Genomic DNA, 15898 nt, shown 5'->3' on the forward strand with positions numbered 1-15898 from the left:
AACACATGTAGGATGGACGCAAATAAGTCAGCAAATTCAGTCAGAAAAATTTTATTTAAAAACAAATGATAGCAATTATCCAGTTTACGACAGAAGACAATAAAAATTTGATTATCAGGTGGTTGTAAAATTTTACTATCGCCATAATGGGACGCATTCTGAATAGTTTTAGACTTTAGTGTCCGTTTTGAATACTAATCAAACACCCAACTTTCAAAGTTGGTTTTCCGTTTTGTTTACCTATAACTTGCACTCTAATAACCGAAGTAAACCTCTTCATTATACTCTTATTTATTTGGAACTGATTCGATTCGATTCATCTCTGCTGCAATCCAATTGATTGCGTTTACTTATTGACTTGTAGCGTATACACAGAACGAAGATCATAAGGATACCTGAAGTTTCTTCGGGCTTCCGGCATTAATTTTAAGGTAGGCCGGACGGAAAAGTTTATTTACAAAATCTATCCACGTTCTAATGGATTGATATGCCCACAGCTATTGTAAATTGTATTAGTTTAAGTTTTGTATTTGCTCTGGGAATAATTTTTTAGTTGTCAGTTTGTTACTGGCTGTGTTATTAGGAATTTTACATTTTAGTTATTCTTACATTAAGTCAAAGCAGGAAAACGTTCAATAGCCACTTTTATACGATACTAAAGATGGATTCATATATGCGTAATACATTAAAAATGAAAGTTTTTTCTTAAGTCTGGGAAACTAGAAACGAATTTGAAAGGCTGGAAACTGGTTGTTAAAAGGCTCCAAAATATAGCACCCGTTTTCCTGTGACCGTATATTTCTTACCGTTTTCAAGGTAAAAATAGTAAAGTAATGTATCCTCCCTATTCTAGTGATTGAATCTATTCTTTCTCCTATTTTATCTCGTCTTTAATTTTATTATAACCTTATTCTGGATTTTTTTTTTAAATTCATTTCGTATTTGCTCTTCTTCTTCGGGTACCCTGTCTGTTTAACGAACGTTGGCAATCAAATGGGCTATAATAACTTTGTTTATCGCAGCTCAGAATAATTCTTCTTTACTAAATGAAGGAGGTGATATTTCAAAAGTATTCGAGTTTTCGGTTTTTTATTGTATTAATTGTTTCTGTGTTATTCTTTATTCGTTGCAGAACGACCTCATTTCTTATTCGGTCTATTTAGCTTATTTGTACGATCTATCTGAGTCTCTGGATGATGTCTTGGTGGAGAATATATAGCAGCGTGTTAATCTGATTTTTAATTTTAAAGTGATTTCTTTGTTGCAAAGAATTCTTTTTAATTTAAAAAAGGCTATTCTGACTTTTTCCCAGTTGTCATTGTCATTAGCGTCCAGGTATGTGATGTTGTAAACCTTTTCCAGCTGGGTCCTGTACGCCCTTATTTGTAATGGTGGTATAGGTGTTTTGCTGACAACCATAACTTTGGTTTTTGAAGTATTGCTTCTTAGTCCATATTTGTTACATGGTTCGGTCACTGTATTTGCAGAGTTCTTCTTGACTATTATTACGGTGTCGCCCGCATATCTTAAATTATTGATGTTAATTCCGTTTACCCTAATACCAAGGTCCACTTCGGCCAAAGCTTCTCTAAGGATGTATTCAAAGTAGAAATTAAATATTAAAGGAGACAGGATGCATTCCTGCCTTACTTTACGTCGTATTTCCACTTCCTTTTGGTGGTTTATTTGCACATTGATGCCAATAAGGATTCGCAATGAGGCGCAGGTCTATCGTCGATTCCTGCCTTCTTTCATCTTCAAACAGCTCTCCAATGTATTCTCTTCATCTTTCTAGTTTGTCATGTTCGTTGACGATAATGTTACTTTGTCTATCAACTAGACTATTTGCTGTCGATCTGTATGTCCTTATTACTTCTTTCACCGTTTCAAACATATTTAATGTGTCATTCCTTCTTCTTCTGCAGTTATTCGATTTCCGTGCATTTGTTGCTATATATATATAGGCCGGTTTAGAACGTCTTTCGACGTTGTCCGACACCTAATTTCCAGCCTCTTCGGTCTTCACAATCTTCAGGTGTTAGATTTCTCTCACTCATGCATTTATGCATGGTTTTCTGCCACTCCTGTTTTGGCCTTCCTCGTTTTCTTCTGCCTGTTGGTTGCCAATGAAGTACTCTTTTAGGCCATCGGGTATTTGACATTCTTTCCACGTGTCCGTACCACGTAAGTTGCTTGTTTTCGATATCCTGTGTTATTGCGTCTTCTATTCCCATCCGTTGTTTTATGATGTCGTTTCTTATTCTTTCTCTTCGTGAAATGCGCATCGATCTCCTAATTGCATCCATTTCAACTGCCATTTGTTGCTATACCATGTTTATTTCGCGTACCCGTTTTTAGGATCCAGAAGACATTAAGAAATATCACTTTTGAGTACCCTTATCTCAGTTATTTTTAAACTTTTTGAAGAGTGACATTTGTGAAAAGAACATTTATGTTTTTTGTGGGATCGACGTGTGATTGCAATGTTTCCTAACTGACAAATGCTACCAATTTGGTTTAGAGTTGGGCAAATCTGAGAATTTTCAGATTTGTTCCGAAACTTTTGAATTCGCATTTTCTTTTGTGGTTATATGACAAATTTGACATTGACAATATTGACTTTTGATGTAGTGTCAAATTGTCAATGTTGTCATTCAATTCAATATTCAATGTTGTTGTCTTCGTTCTTTGTTGACTTGACTCACTTCCATATATTTATTACTATATTTTTATACAACTTTTATTATTGATATTTGCTAGTTTTGAGTTAATCATATCGAAATCATAATAATAATAATAATTTATAATTTTGAGGTTATGTATTGATTAATTTCAGTCTTCTTCTCCTCTTCTCTATTTCTTTCTACGTTACATTATTATAATTATTATTTCTTCCTTTTTGTTTGAAGTTTGAAGAGTATTTGAAATGTTGCCAAACTGACAAATTCTAGTATTTTGGTTCGAATAGTGTTTGCAATGCGGCAATGTAAATTCGAGTTTGAGTTTTTTCGAATTCAAAGTAGGAATTTAGGTAATTTTCGAGTTTAAAGTTGTAATTTAAATAAATTCCGAGTTTAAAGTTGGAATTTAAGAAAAATAATGTCTGTAACCTTTAACGCCTTTTCATTATTTTTTCAACAAGGTAGAAATTTACAATTTTCTAAAATTTTGTTGGTTTTTACGCTTTTATGTAGATATCATCTCACCTGTATTTATAAAATAAAATTCATTTTTTCAGAGGAAGTAACATATTTTTGAATTTTTATTTTGATGGTTTTTTATTTATTTTTTTCATAATTGTTATAAAAAATATTCAATTTTTAGTCGGATTTCTAAACAAAATTATAGGTATCTAGATGGCGTATTTAAAATTGAATAAATCAGAAAAAAGAACATTTAAAAAAAATGATTAATCAAACATAACCGAACTTTTTCGAAAACCATGAATTTTTTATTTGAAATTGCATACAAATATATATATTGTTGAAAAGCCTTCAATAATCCTAATAGAAACAAAGAATAATATATTGGGTGTTCAATTAATAAAAGCATATAAAAATGAAAATATTGATGATGCCATGTTTATATCACGATAAAATAGCACACTGTCGCGAAAACCGCAACCCTGCATCTTGAAAAATAACCGAAATACCCTAAAATGTGGAAACTGGGACACCCTCTACGTAGAATGGGAAAATAAACCATGGTTTTTACGTAGAGAATGGCTTTACTTTATAGAGCAAAAAGACTTCATTAGAGTAAAACTTTTTAGTTTAGCAACATTGGAAACACATTTCGATTCAAAAAATGTTAAATAGATCATAGTTTCATTTGTTAACAGCAAATTCATTATAGAAGCTTAATGTGTTTACCAGAGGGGCTACATTACAGTAGAATTTGTCAGTCAGTCAATATTCCGAACACATTTCAAACTAAAATGTGTATTGAAAATTTGTAAATTGTTGAGACGACTTCATCATTCATCATTCGTTAACACCAAATTCATAATATTCAAACCATTTTGATAGGACTTGACCCTTTAATAACTTCATGATTAATGTAAAAGAGATGACAAACATCTGACATATTACTGATTAAACTATGAGTAGTTTTAGAGCTCTATGATAAACTGAATATGGTCTACTCTGTACTTACAACAATAACATTTTCATCGTTTGTGACACTCTGTAATTAATTTGTTGACAATATTTTCTTATCATATATAATTACATAAATATTAGAAACTAGTCAAGAAATGTCCTCCTGTCCAGTTAAAAACCTAAATACACCATTATACAGATTTTTTAAACTCTATGTTGAATATAGATCTTTTCTTATCCAGCTCTTCTTTCTTAACGTAAGCTTTTGAGACAAGATTGATTATCCATCAATTAAGGCTTTAAATATATCAATGATCGGAACAATCTGGAGATGTTTCGTTTATATTGTTATTATTATACTCTGTTTCAGAAAGTAACTAGAATTGTTCTAGTTAAACAGCGGAGCTGTATTAGAAATGCAATTTTATGTGCGTGGGCTCTAGCTGAAGTATAGCAGAGAATGTCCTAAATTGATACTAAAGAGTGGTCATACCGAAATGAAAATGGGAGGGTGAAGTTAAAATGGTCAATTAATCAATGAGCCTTTGTTTCGGATAACCAATTAAAAACGGTGTAATCTCATTTAAGCCAAGCTTAAGTGTAGGCCGCGCTTAGTGTAGTACATCAGCGATATAATTTATTGCCGAGTCGAAATAAAGGAAAATTAAATTAATGGATTAGCTTTGTACGTTTTCATTATATCAGCGTTTTGGCATAGCGTTAACTTAAGGCTCCAACGGAAAAAATATAGCACATCTTTACCCCGGGGGTAAAGTTCAAGGTAATGTCGATGTAATAAACGTCACTCGGCTCAAAAATATTATATTAACTTTAATGAAACTCGGTTCTAATTTATATGGAACTCAATTTGTTTTTTACGTTCTCCAATTCAATCGGACTAAAACACAACGACTTCAAATTAAAAAAAATGTTTACTAGAGAACTTGGGGTGTTTGCTCGTGGCATGATGATTTAATTAAAAACCGATTAGTAGTCTCTTTTGGAAACTTCGCTTTTCCTTTTTGTCATAAATTCTGATTGAAGCCGACCCACCCATCCCATCTGCTGACAAATAAATCACCCAAAAGAAATAAAACTCTAAAAAATCCCAAAGGAAATGAACACGAGTAGCTTCATAGACTTCTTTCCTTCTAAGAGGTAGTTGTTGAAAATTAGTTCAGGTAAATAAGAGAGTGTATTATAGCCGGGAACTCGGCTGGCGTCATTATCACAGTAAGAGAGAAATATATGATTGTTGATGGCATAATGAAGACACGTTGGCCAGACATATGTACGCCGTTAATGTAGCTAAAAATGAGCTATTTTTCAAGGAGACCTGTAGGATATGCAGAGAACGAGACAGTAAACAAAATTTAGTTATTTAAAGTGATTTAGCAGACGGAATCATGAGAAAACCGTTCGTGCTCCCTTCGCGATACACAAAATATATTGCGAAAATGGATTTAAATGTGAACCTAATACGAGAGAAAATTACTTTGTGTTGGGAATCGTACATCTAAATTCAATTTATTATCAGGACATTATTATTTTTACTTATAGTTAAAATCCAGTCCTACTTGCTCTATACTAGTGATGAATTATCAAAATCGTATCAGTGTTATTAAACAATTAATTTCCCAAAAAGACTGTAATTTCTTTAGCTGAAAGGAAAGCTGAAAAGTAAGAGTTTCAATAGCTTCTGAAACGTGAACATAAAGAACTTTCCTTCGGGTAATTATTTGTCATTTGACTTTCAAGCGTTATAAACCTACAAACAACCAACAAAAGCAATTAGCAATATTAATTTTTTGCCTTTTCCTATATCTCAGAAAATTAATGGATGTCTTATGTTGTTAGGCTGATGCTCCTTTGTTGCTTTAAGAAAGTTTTAGCTAATCTGCTTAACTTGTTCAAAGATGCCAAGTAAAAGGTCTGTTTGATTAATCTTCTAAGCGCTTTATAATTAATATTTTCTAATCCACCACTGCTTTGAAAATCACTTTGTTCCTATAAAACCAAATCATAGATATGTTGCTGAAATGTAGCAAATCCTAGATTTAATAATTTGAAAGTTTTAACTTTAGCCTTCTTGGTTTGAGAACAGCGCGAATTCAGTAAAATTACGTTTAAACCTGACAAGCAGACAACATTCTCGGAGCTTTCTAGTCAAACAGGATTCCCGTGTAAAATTTCGACACGTGTAACAAGACCGGTAAAAGAACCATAGTTACCATCTTGTAAGGAGTAAAACAATTATTAGGAAAGTTTCTACTTTAAAACACTCACTTTAGTGTTGTTCGTATATAGCAGTAAAGTGGTTTATCTCCGAGAACGCAACAGAATGAGAACTTAATTAAAAATTAAACGATGAGTACTGCATAAACTTGAAAATTCACTTACCATTAATCGCTTTTCATACTCTTCCTCGATTTCAGTTCCGTTATAATAGCGGTGTTGAGCATTTGTCACTGGAAAATAGAATCCTCGCTTGCACACGCATTTATAGCTTCCTCGTCTAAATCCTAATCCAGCAATTGAAACGCACTGGAAAAATAAACTTCAGTCAGTATTACAGGATTTTATCGAAACAACTCAGTTTTTTTTCATTTCAGCTTTGAAGGATAATCTAGGATTTGGACAGCTTCGTTCCATACAAATTTTCAAAATTAATACATTAGCGGAATGTGCTTATATTTAACCTAGAAAAAACATTTTATGTTTTCAGACAAATTGGAAGTGAATTATACCACCTACGTGGGTTTAATTAACATAATTTCGGATTAAATTGTGAATTTATCTTCCGTAGAAACGAATCGGTTCCGAATTTGTACGGCATTTGTCCTAAGGCGCTGATTTCGATTCTGACCAAAAAAAACCTAATGCGAACGCAGTGTAAATTCGAAATTGTGTAATGAACATGCTGAACGAAATGTGCAAAATTACGTGTTATGGGTTCCTGTATCATGTATAACAAGATGGAAAAAATTAATTGAGCTCTAACAAAAATTATTAGGGTAGAGTGAACATAAATTATACAATTTGCATTACGTTTTGTAATGCTCTAATAGGGATACTAGATTTAATATCATTTATAGAATTGCAATTTATTCAAAAGTGACAAACTCGAATTTTAGTTTTAAGTTTCTTGACAATTTCTGTACTAAATTACATACAATTCGTTTGATTTACAGTGCTAATCTTATAAAAAAACGTAAAACACTAGTACGAGTACTTCCGGTGATATATATGATTCAAAAATCGTTTTTATTTATTTGTTTTTCTATATTTGATTTTTTTGGATATTTGAATTAAGCCTTTTCTCTGATTACGTAGAATTTGTTATAATTCACTTTTGCAATTTCGTAAAATGAACAAAAAATTGAAAATTACATCCTTGGTTAGGTCAAATGGCACTAGTCCACGTGATATTATTGCCATTTGCAAAATGATGATCATGTGACACACTGTCAGATGATGACACCAAACGCGCTCTAACCTAATTATTATAGTTATTTTAGCTAAATTGCAACTCTGAACAACAACACTTGGTGTATAATACAAATTTGACCTTTTCATAAAAAAAACTAAAAAGCTGATGATGATTGCTAAAAACTGAAACTTTTATTTCACTTATAATATTGCCAAGTTGTAGAAAAACTGGCAGTGTAGCAAAGAGTCAGAAAAGCGCCATAAAAATAAAATCAGTTAAACAATCAGAACGTGACGTTATTTGGCAGTGTCACGTGCTCATCAGTTTGAAATTGGCAATGATGTCACGTGAATATGTGTCAAATTACTTAACAGAGAATTGTTGGCGTGTTATTTTTAAGGCAACCTTTATTAAAACTAAAATTGAATCATGTCACAGATGTATTATCGTAATTAGAGACAATAGTCCAATAATGTAAAATTGCGTACAAGGTGGCTAAAAATAGTAAACCACCATATTTTTCCTGCACACCTTGTATACTGGAAGCAAAACAGTCCTCCAAACTAACGGTGCTGGGTTAAAGAGTTAATTACGAAAATTTTTGCTCTCTTGAAAATTTTCGGTATCTTTCACCGTTTCCGTATTATTTGACCAAAACTGGTTTGAGTCACCCTAAAATTAGAAATTTGCACACCTTGTATCTCGGTAATTTTTTGGGTTACAAAGTGGTTTAAATTACTCAATCGAACCGTTTTGAGCTTCTCTTTCCAGTGGTGTAAAGCAAAAAATTCTATCTCAAAAATTGTATACAGGGTGACCCAAATACCTCTAATAATGGTTTTTTGCTTAAATAGTGCAATTGGAACCAAAACAAAGTTTTTCTACCAAAAAAACAACATGTAAACGGTGTCTGGTTCCGTGGTACCAAAAACTAGTTTTTGAACGGAACCAACGTAGTCGAATTTTGGGTGTAATTTAGACCGAACAAACATAGTCATTTTTAAAATGCCCTCAAACATTGAGTTCTTAAGTTAGTAGTGTTGATTTTTTCAGGGTATATACAGGGTGGCCACAGCTATGTTACAGAAGTTTTTCAGATTTTTTCCGGGTTCAAATATGCCCGCCAGAGGGTTGTAAGCCTGCTAGTGCAACAGAATGTTTGAAACGCCCTAAAAAATGCATTTTCAAGTTAGAAAGTTGAGTTTTTTACTGTATATACAAGGTGGACAAGCGTCAGAAGAGTGACATAAAATAACACCAATTAGAATGTCAGAACAGGCTCCGTGAAGTCATTGTACATCGGTTTGAAAATGACAATGATGTCACGAGACAGATAATTGTTGAGCTGTTATTTTTAAGGCACCCTTTATTAAAATAAAGCATTATCATTAGATTGCAGAATTGAAGCATAAAATTTGATAAATTATCGTAAAAGCCCAATCCAAAAATGTAAACATCCAATATGCACCCATATGACAAATCAAGTTGCTGATTGATTAATTTTCAATACATAAACTTCATGGAAAATTTATGGATTGAAAAATTGAACATCTTATAGGTTTTGAACTGTAAATTAATGGACAAATTAGTTGGCGTCAGATAAAATCGTAAACCAATTATTGACAATAACCTAACTTAATCATATTTGAGTAAATCGGGCTTACCTGGAAAAAATTTACCATGTCATACCCATTGGTTTAGGTTGATTTTTTTATTAAAATAAAAAGCAATAGTAACGTAAATAAATAATTTACTAACTGTTATTTAACCAATAATTATTAATATTTAATAGCCAATTATCAATACATAAAAGCTAATCCGGCCCCACACATTTACGGAGAATAGCCTATTACATTTTTTGTTTTAGGTGTATTTTTCTTCAAATCTAGTGTTTAGAAACCTTCCATATTAGGCTTTGGAGCTGCGCTGTTTTTTAATTTTTAATTTTGTCTTATTCGTCATTGACCAGTTCTAGTTTACAGCAGATACTGTTGACTCTGAAGTGGATTATCCTGTAAAGACTGGAAAACGTTTTGGTCTTGTTCTTCTGTAGTTCCTCTATTTCCTAAACCAGTACCTAGATGGTTCTAGTGCATTTTTTAATGGCACTTAGGACTGTACTTTTAGCGATTTTGAGATTCTTCTGAGAGGTTTACTATTCTAAATTACAAATAGATGAAGCATATTGAAAATTACTTACACGTGTAAACAAAAACATACAAGTTTTGTTTCATACATTTAGTTATTTTCTTAATTTCTTAGGACCTACTTTTCCTAACGTCCACAACACCACAAGGAACACAAGAGCAAAATAGAGATTAATTAAAATGATGATCGTATGTAAACGTTGGTCAAGGTAGGACGACACTAAAACTGCAAATTTATACATTTTTTATTATATTAAGTAAAGCTCAACTTTGACCATTTTATGAAATCCAAATTTCTGCTGGCCAGTGAAATTAGCATAGAAATATTTTTGAAGGTGTGGTTTTACATAATTTTATTTCGGTTGGTGTAATAAAAAATCCACGTGGAACTGGAAAAATAAAAAAAAACCTTCTGGCACTGCAGTGGAGTTCTCGAGCTTCGTCCCAATTGAAAACAAATAACAATTTTTAAGAAACAAACCCATTTTAATTGAAACAGCTGGGGTGGCACAACTAATTCAAAAGGATAATTGCTGTTGGGTTGGGACTTTCATGAACTACAATTTTAACTTTCCTTGTCAACTTGTCACTGTAGTCCCGTAATTTAGAGCGAAAGCTAAATATCCGCGTATATTATGTAGGAGTTTAGTTGGATAGTTTAAACAGAGAATGTTTGGAGTATGCAGTTAGGTGAGTTTTAAAAATACTAAAGCATTAGTATTACCCGAGTTTGGTTAGGAAATCACGGTGCTCTACGCGTGACTCCTCTCTGATTTTGCTAATAACTAAAATGGCACAATTTGACGCTATTCATTAATACGTGTTAAACACTAGTTTCAGGGTTTTTTGATAAAAATTTCATTAAACAAAAGTTAAAGGCCACATGTCTTGTACGTTTCAGAGAATTTACTTTGCCAAATCTTATCCAGCTTTGAACTTTCCTGTGTCAGCTTTTTGTCCAAACTTATCAAGGTTCCGATCTCAAATCGGGGCATCGTAAACTACCCAAACCACTTATTCTTATCGCTTCTATCAAATAGTTCTACCACTGGCGTTTTTTGGCTCCGATTAGTAAAGGCTTTCAAATTAATGACATAATCCGTGCCACTGCTGCCAAAAACGAATATAAACTTACTTATTTGCCTACATTTCTAATAAATCCACCGTTCCCCATATCAATATAAAATTTCAATTCAAATTTATTCCTCCAAACATATTTTTATTTCCCGGATATGACATAGCTTCCGGATGGTAGAGATCACTGTGACTGCATACACAGTTCTTATTTCCAAACCCGTACAGGCTCATTTTACATTTAAAATTCTAATATCTCTATGCAAGTTGGGACTTTTATTTTGAAGGTCCGTATAATAATCGCATTAGTCATTGAGGCGGATACCAGTAAAACTCTTAATGATGATAAGTGTTGTGAAGTTTTGCATTTAATCGCATAGTAGTAGTATGAATGAATGATTTAAAGCTGCGTAAATGGACAGAAATTGTCACTGCCATTGGCTGAAACATTAAACAAAATTGATTCACGCAAAATTTATGTTCATATCTCACATTCGGACTGGTCAAATATTTTTGGCGATTCATGACACAATAACATTCACTGTTATTAATTAAGGTTGTTGAAATGATATATAGCTAGCAATTATGGTCGAAACCTATTTTGGTTAGCGCCACCAATTTATAACGTATATTTGCACAATGCATGCTGCGTACTAAATTTCTAAAAGAAAATTTTAAATAAAAGGTCAAAGTTATTGTCGCTAAGTTTAAAGTAAAAAGTAAAAAAGATTGGGTTAGATTGGGAACAAACAAGTTTAAAAGTCTCGGGAGAGTGTATAAGAAACTTTTTACGGTATTACACATTCCGAGTTGAACTTACCATTGTGGTTGACTTTTTGCATTTAGCGGAGTCGGCGAATATATTCAGCTGGCTTTGTCCTTCTCGAGTCGGACATTGGTCAATGTCGACATGACGTAGGTCAATGTCAATACCACTAGTGCCCCTGCAGAAAAATACATGTTTTAGTTAAACGATTCCTATCTAATCGTTTGGGAAATAAATTTCACGTTAACTTGGATATTGAAAAGTTGTAAAAAGGGATCATTAAATTCGTATTAGACTTTCCATTCCAATTCGACATTACACAGTTTGAAATCAAGTCAGAGACTCAGGGAGTGTTTTATTCAAATTTATCTCTGGCATTCTATTGAAAAAGTCATATATCTTTGGTCCGAACTTAATGAAATTTCAGAACGCCCAATTGCTTTTCCACAAAAAAAAAATAGAAAATTTAGCGCACTGTAGTGATGAGACCTCTTCAAAGCTTGACATTTCAAAAGCGTTTTCCAGTTTACACCAAAACTCCAGACCTATTCGAATTTCCAGTTGTACGTTTTCATTGTCGGCAAGCTGAGCGATGTTTGTTTCAATAGAGTCACTTCAGTTTGCCTCGGAAACGACGAATGTCCTGGGAATTGTGTTCTACAATACTTATTAATCTTTCAATTTACCGCGATGCACTCTTTTGTAAGATTGTTTTTTGATAGTCGGAATTTCAGATTTGTATCATTTTTTTGAAGCATTGTCCAAATCAATTCAATTAAATTACCTCAAATAGTCATGACAATTCATGTGTAGAAACATAAAAGACCAGTGAAATTAAATATTTTTAAATGCAAAAAATAGTTATTAAACTATTTTTTTGTGTGATTTATAAAAACTTTGCCAATTAATTTTAGGAGAAAGGAGAAAGTCTTTTAACACATATTAGAGAGTTCTTTTGATTTTGATTGACGCTATTAGTGAAAACGTTATTGTATTAAATAAGAAAATTGATTTATATACACAAACGCCCCTTAACGTTACTTATACATTTCTAACCTCACCTTTCTTGACAGATTGCTTAATTTATTTATGTATTTTAACATCAATATACAGCATATATTACCGTAAATATCTCATAACTTTTTGGGTCACTGTGTAGGTCTTGACAAATATTGATCAATTGATCTGAAAATCTACATGGTGTCCTAATTAATTATTAGTTTTGTGGATTTGAATCCAGTGACAACTCTTTCAGTGCAATTTTCTCACAAAGGTAAAATCATATTTAAACCTAAAAATATCTGAGAAACTGTAAATGGTTTGTATTGCACTATGTGCATAAACTGTCAAACTTGTCAGCTGTCAAAACTAGTTCCATAAAGCTATAAAACGACAAAACGTTCTTAGAATATTGATATTGTGAATTAGTACAATTATACAATTCAATTGCATTTTATCGCTCTATGAGTAGGATTTGAGTTGTTTCAAAGTCCATTACAAATTAATAATTAAACATCACCATGTTTTTTCAATTTAACAAGTATAATTAAGTGTCATTTTTGCTTAAAACAAATGGATGTTTTAATGCGATTTGCCATACTAACGCCAGTTCATGTTAAGCAAAATTCGACCGTATTTACAACAATTATTTCAGTGTCCGCTACCACATAATTTTGGTCTAAATCTTTAAATGTTGTTAGTAAATAAATCTATTTTAACGTAGTAAAGTCACAAAGAAATTTAAATTTTCCAGCACTTATTATTACGTCATTTTGTAGCACAAACTCAGGGCTACTTAATGAATAATAAGTGTTCTACTAAAAGTTAAAGGTTTCTGAGATATTTGAGGTTAAAGTACTGTACTAAAATTTGTGTATTAACTTATTAAGAGTCTCAAAGGTATTACCTATTATTAGGGTCTCAAATGGTAATAAAACCATTATTTATAGTTCTACGACGTTTTGGAAAATATATTTCCTTCCTCAGAGCTCTACAATAAATAAGAAATTTTGCGTAAATGCTCCGCTGTTGACTACAGATAACATATTCTCAATAAACAATTTAATTGAATATTTGGTCAAATAAACGTTGGATTTATTACAGATATAGGCAAAAGTCATATCTTAATTCGCATTTTGGCAGCACTGGTACGGATTATACCATATTCGGCCAAATTAAATTGCATATTTAGTTTGTAATCTGTAGTCATCAGCTGAGTAAAACGAAATAAACAGTCCAGGTTCGTATTTGAAAAATTGAAGTTAATGATTGTATCTAAAAAACGAAACATCGTAGCTGAAAACTAAATTTTCCTAAATAGTGCCATTGATTGATTTTCCAAAGTAATCAATAATAAAGTGGTAAAAAAATTAAAAAAGTTGACATTTTCGGTTTTGTAATTTACATTTAAAAACTGACAATTGTCAAAATAACTGTCATAAATCTCAAAAACACGTTTTGCATCGAGTACTGCAAGAAAACTTTTCTAAACCCCCGATTTTTGCAACTTTTGAGCACAGTTTGACAGTCAGAGACAAAATTGCTTGTCAAACCTACTTGTAGAGAGAAAATTACTGTTTTGAGCACGTTTTTGGAATCCCTATTAAATTTCCTATCCAAGAACCTGAAAAAACACTATGAGATTTGGTACAGTCAGGGAGAAAAACGATGTCAAAGTTGGTCACTGCCGTAATATCAATTTGAAAGGACAATTAGGGACAAAATCGCCTCTAGAACCCACTTGGAGTGAGAAAATTACGGTTTTAAGCACATTTTTGGAATCCCTAAACTTTCCTAAAATTTTTAGGGGTTTATTGAAAAAAAAAATCTCGTTGAGTTTTACTTTAAGTTACCAAGTATCGTAAAAAGTCAAGACTTGTTTTATAAAAAGTTAATCAGTTTTATAGCAAAAACTATGTTATCCAGCTCGTAGTAATAGTGTTATATTGTAGCTTTTTTAAACTGAATTATTTATCTATTCAGGTTAGGTTGGCAGCAATTTTCTTGTTTTAGGGGAATTAATGTTGCTAAATTTGTTGTGTATACTACACAACCAACAACCAACGGTTCAAGGTAACAATTTTACTCTTTTTGAAAGTCTATCAGAAAATGTGTTTACCCGAACTGTCTATCCAAATTAAAAACTATAGCAACATGCTGTCGTAAATGCCGTGATTTACAGCTACCCTAGTTTCCAAATCCTGAAACTTTCAGACTTACCAGAACAATTTTCGTGGTTATACAACTTGTAATTGCTCTCCAAGTATCCTTCACGAAATCCTTGATATTTTCTTACTACAATCTTGGTAGAAAAAAAGTTTATACACTCTTTTGACAAGTTTGACAACTTTTCCAATATTCACAAAATAATCTAGATTAAATTTTTTTGACTCAATACTTGAACTTGTACATTGGAGTTAGTAATGTTAGAGCAGTTCTAAATCAGAGCATGCAATTGCCCGAATGAAAAGGCAATAAACGAGCTCTTTCCTCTTCGATACAAACTTGTGAGTGCTTTCTGCTGTCTTGTCAGTTGACGATTTCTCCTTAGAGACGACGTTTCGGGTTTGGCCATCATTGTGGGTTCAAATTAATATTTCTGCTTTAGCTGTACAGCCATGTTGATAATGTTGCAAATTTCAGTGAGCGATTTATTAAAATTTAAACGAAAGATTCTGTGCCAACTTGCTCTCGGGGGAACATTCAAATTTTAAAAGAGTAAATTGTACCACTTGTCACTGTTTCCGCAGCTATTTATCCTCGGAATCGTTATGGGGATATTTAAAAGTGGTCGTCGACTTATTTTACGTATTTATGCAACGAGTTGTTTTTATTTTGCGGCTTAAAATGGTAAAGATAACATAAAGTCGTAACAAATTGAACTAAGGTCTAACAGCTTTTAGTACGGTGCCGGCTCAATTTATTTATATCGCTCCCTGCTTTCCCCTACAAATGATGAAATATTTCACAAGGAAGATAAAAATTTTAAAAGAGACACAAAAGGAAATAACTTTTGGTAACCTTAGGCCAACAACACGAGGCCTTAATCTGCGAGAAAATATTTGAATTATGGACGGGCGTTGTGCTCAAAAGCGAATATCCATAACCAAAAGTCTTTATATTGGTCTTACGTTATTCTAACAATTTACCACTACATTGATACCCGCAGGCTTCGTAAGTGCATTAGAGCTGAAACTAGAAAGTTCCCCTTTGCTCTCATTATAATGTATATGATATATAATAGGTCCTCCTGTAAAGACAAAGACCTTAAGGATGCCATCAACCTCCACAGTATTTTTATACACCTCAGCGGATTAGGTATAATTAGAACGAGAGTTTAAACGAAAATTATGTGGAGGTTTCCGAGTTTAATTTTTTTTTC

The 15898-nt window shown here is 32.5% G+C and overlaps 1 protein-coding gene across 1 annotated transcript in view; it reads right to left on the reverse strand.

Moving 5' to 3' along the window:
* Window positions 1-15898, reverse strand: part of LOC145739039 (metabotropic glycine receptor) — a 152016-nt gene that overhangs the window by 54413 nt on the left and 81705 nt on the right. Inside the window, exons 3-4 of the mRNA XM_081994343.1 lie at window positions 11572-11695; window positions 6501-6644 (exon numbers count right to left, since the gene is read on the reverse strand). Coding sequence (XP_081850469.1) covers window positions 6501-6644; window positions 11572-11695 — 268 coding nt within the window. The remainder of the gene's footprint in view (window positions 1-6500; window positions 6645-11571; window positions 11696-15898) is intronic.

The sequence above is a fragment of the Ips typographus genome, linkage group LG16, assembly GCF_016097725.1.
Source record: "Ips typographus isolate SLU linkage group LG16, UJ_Ityp_2.0, whole genome shotgun sequence".
Lineage (NCBI taxonomy): Eukaryota > Metazoa > Arthropoda > Insecta > Coleoptera > Curculionidae > Ips > Ips typographus.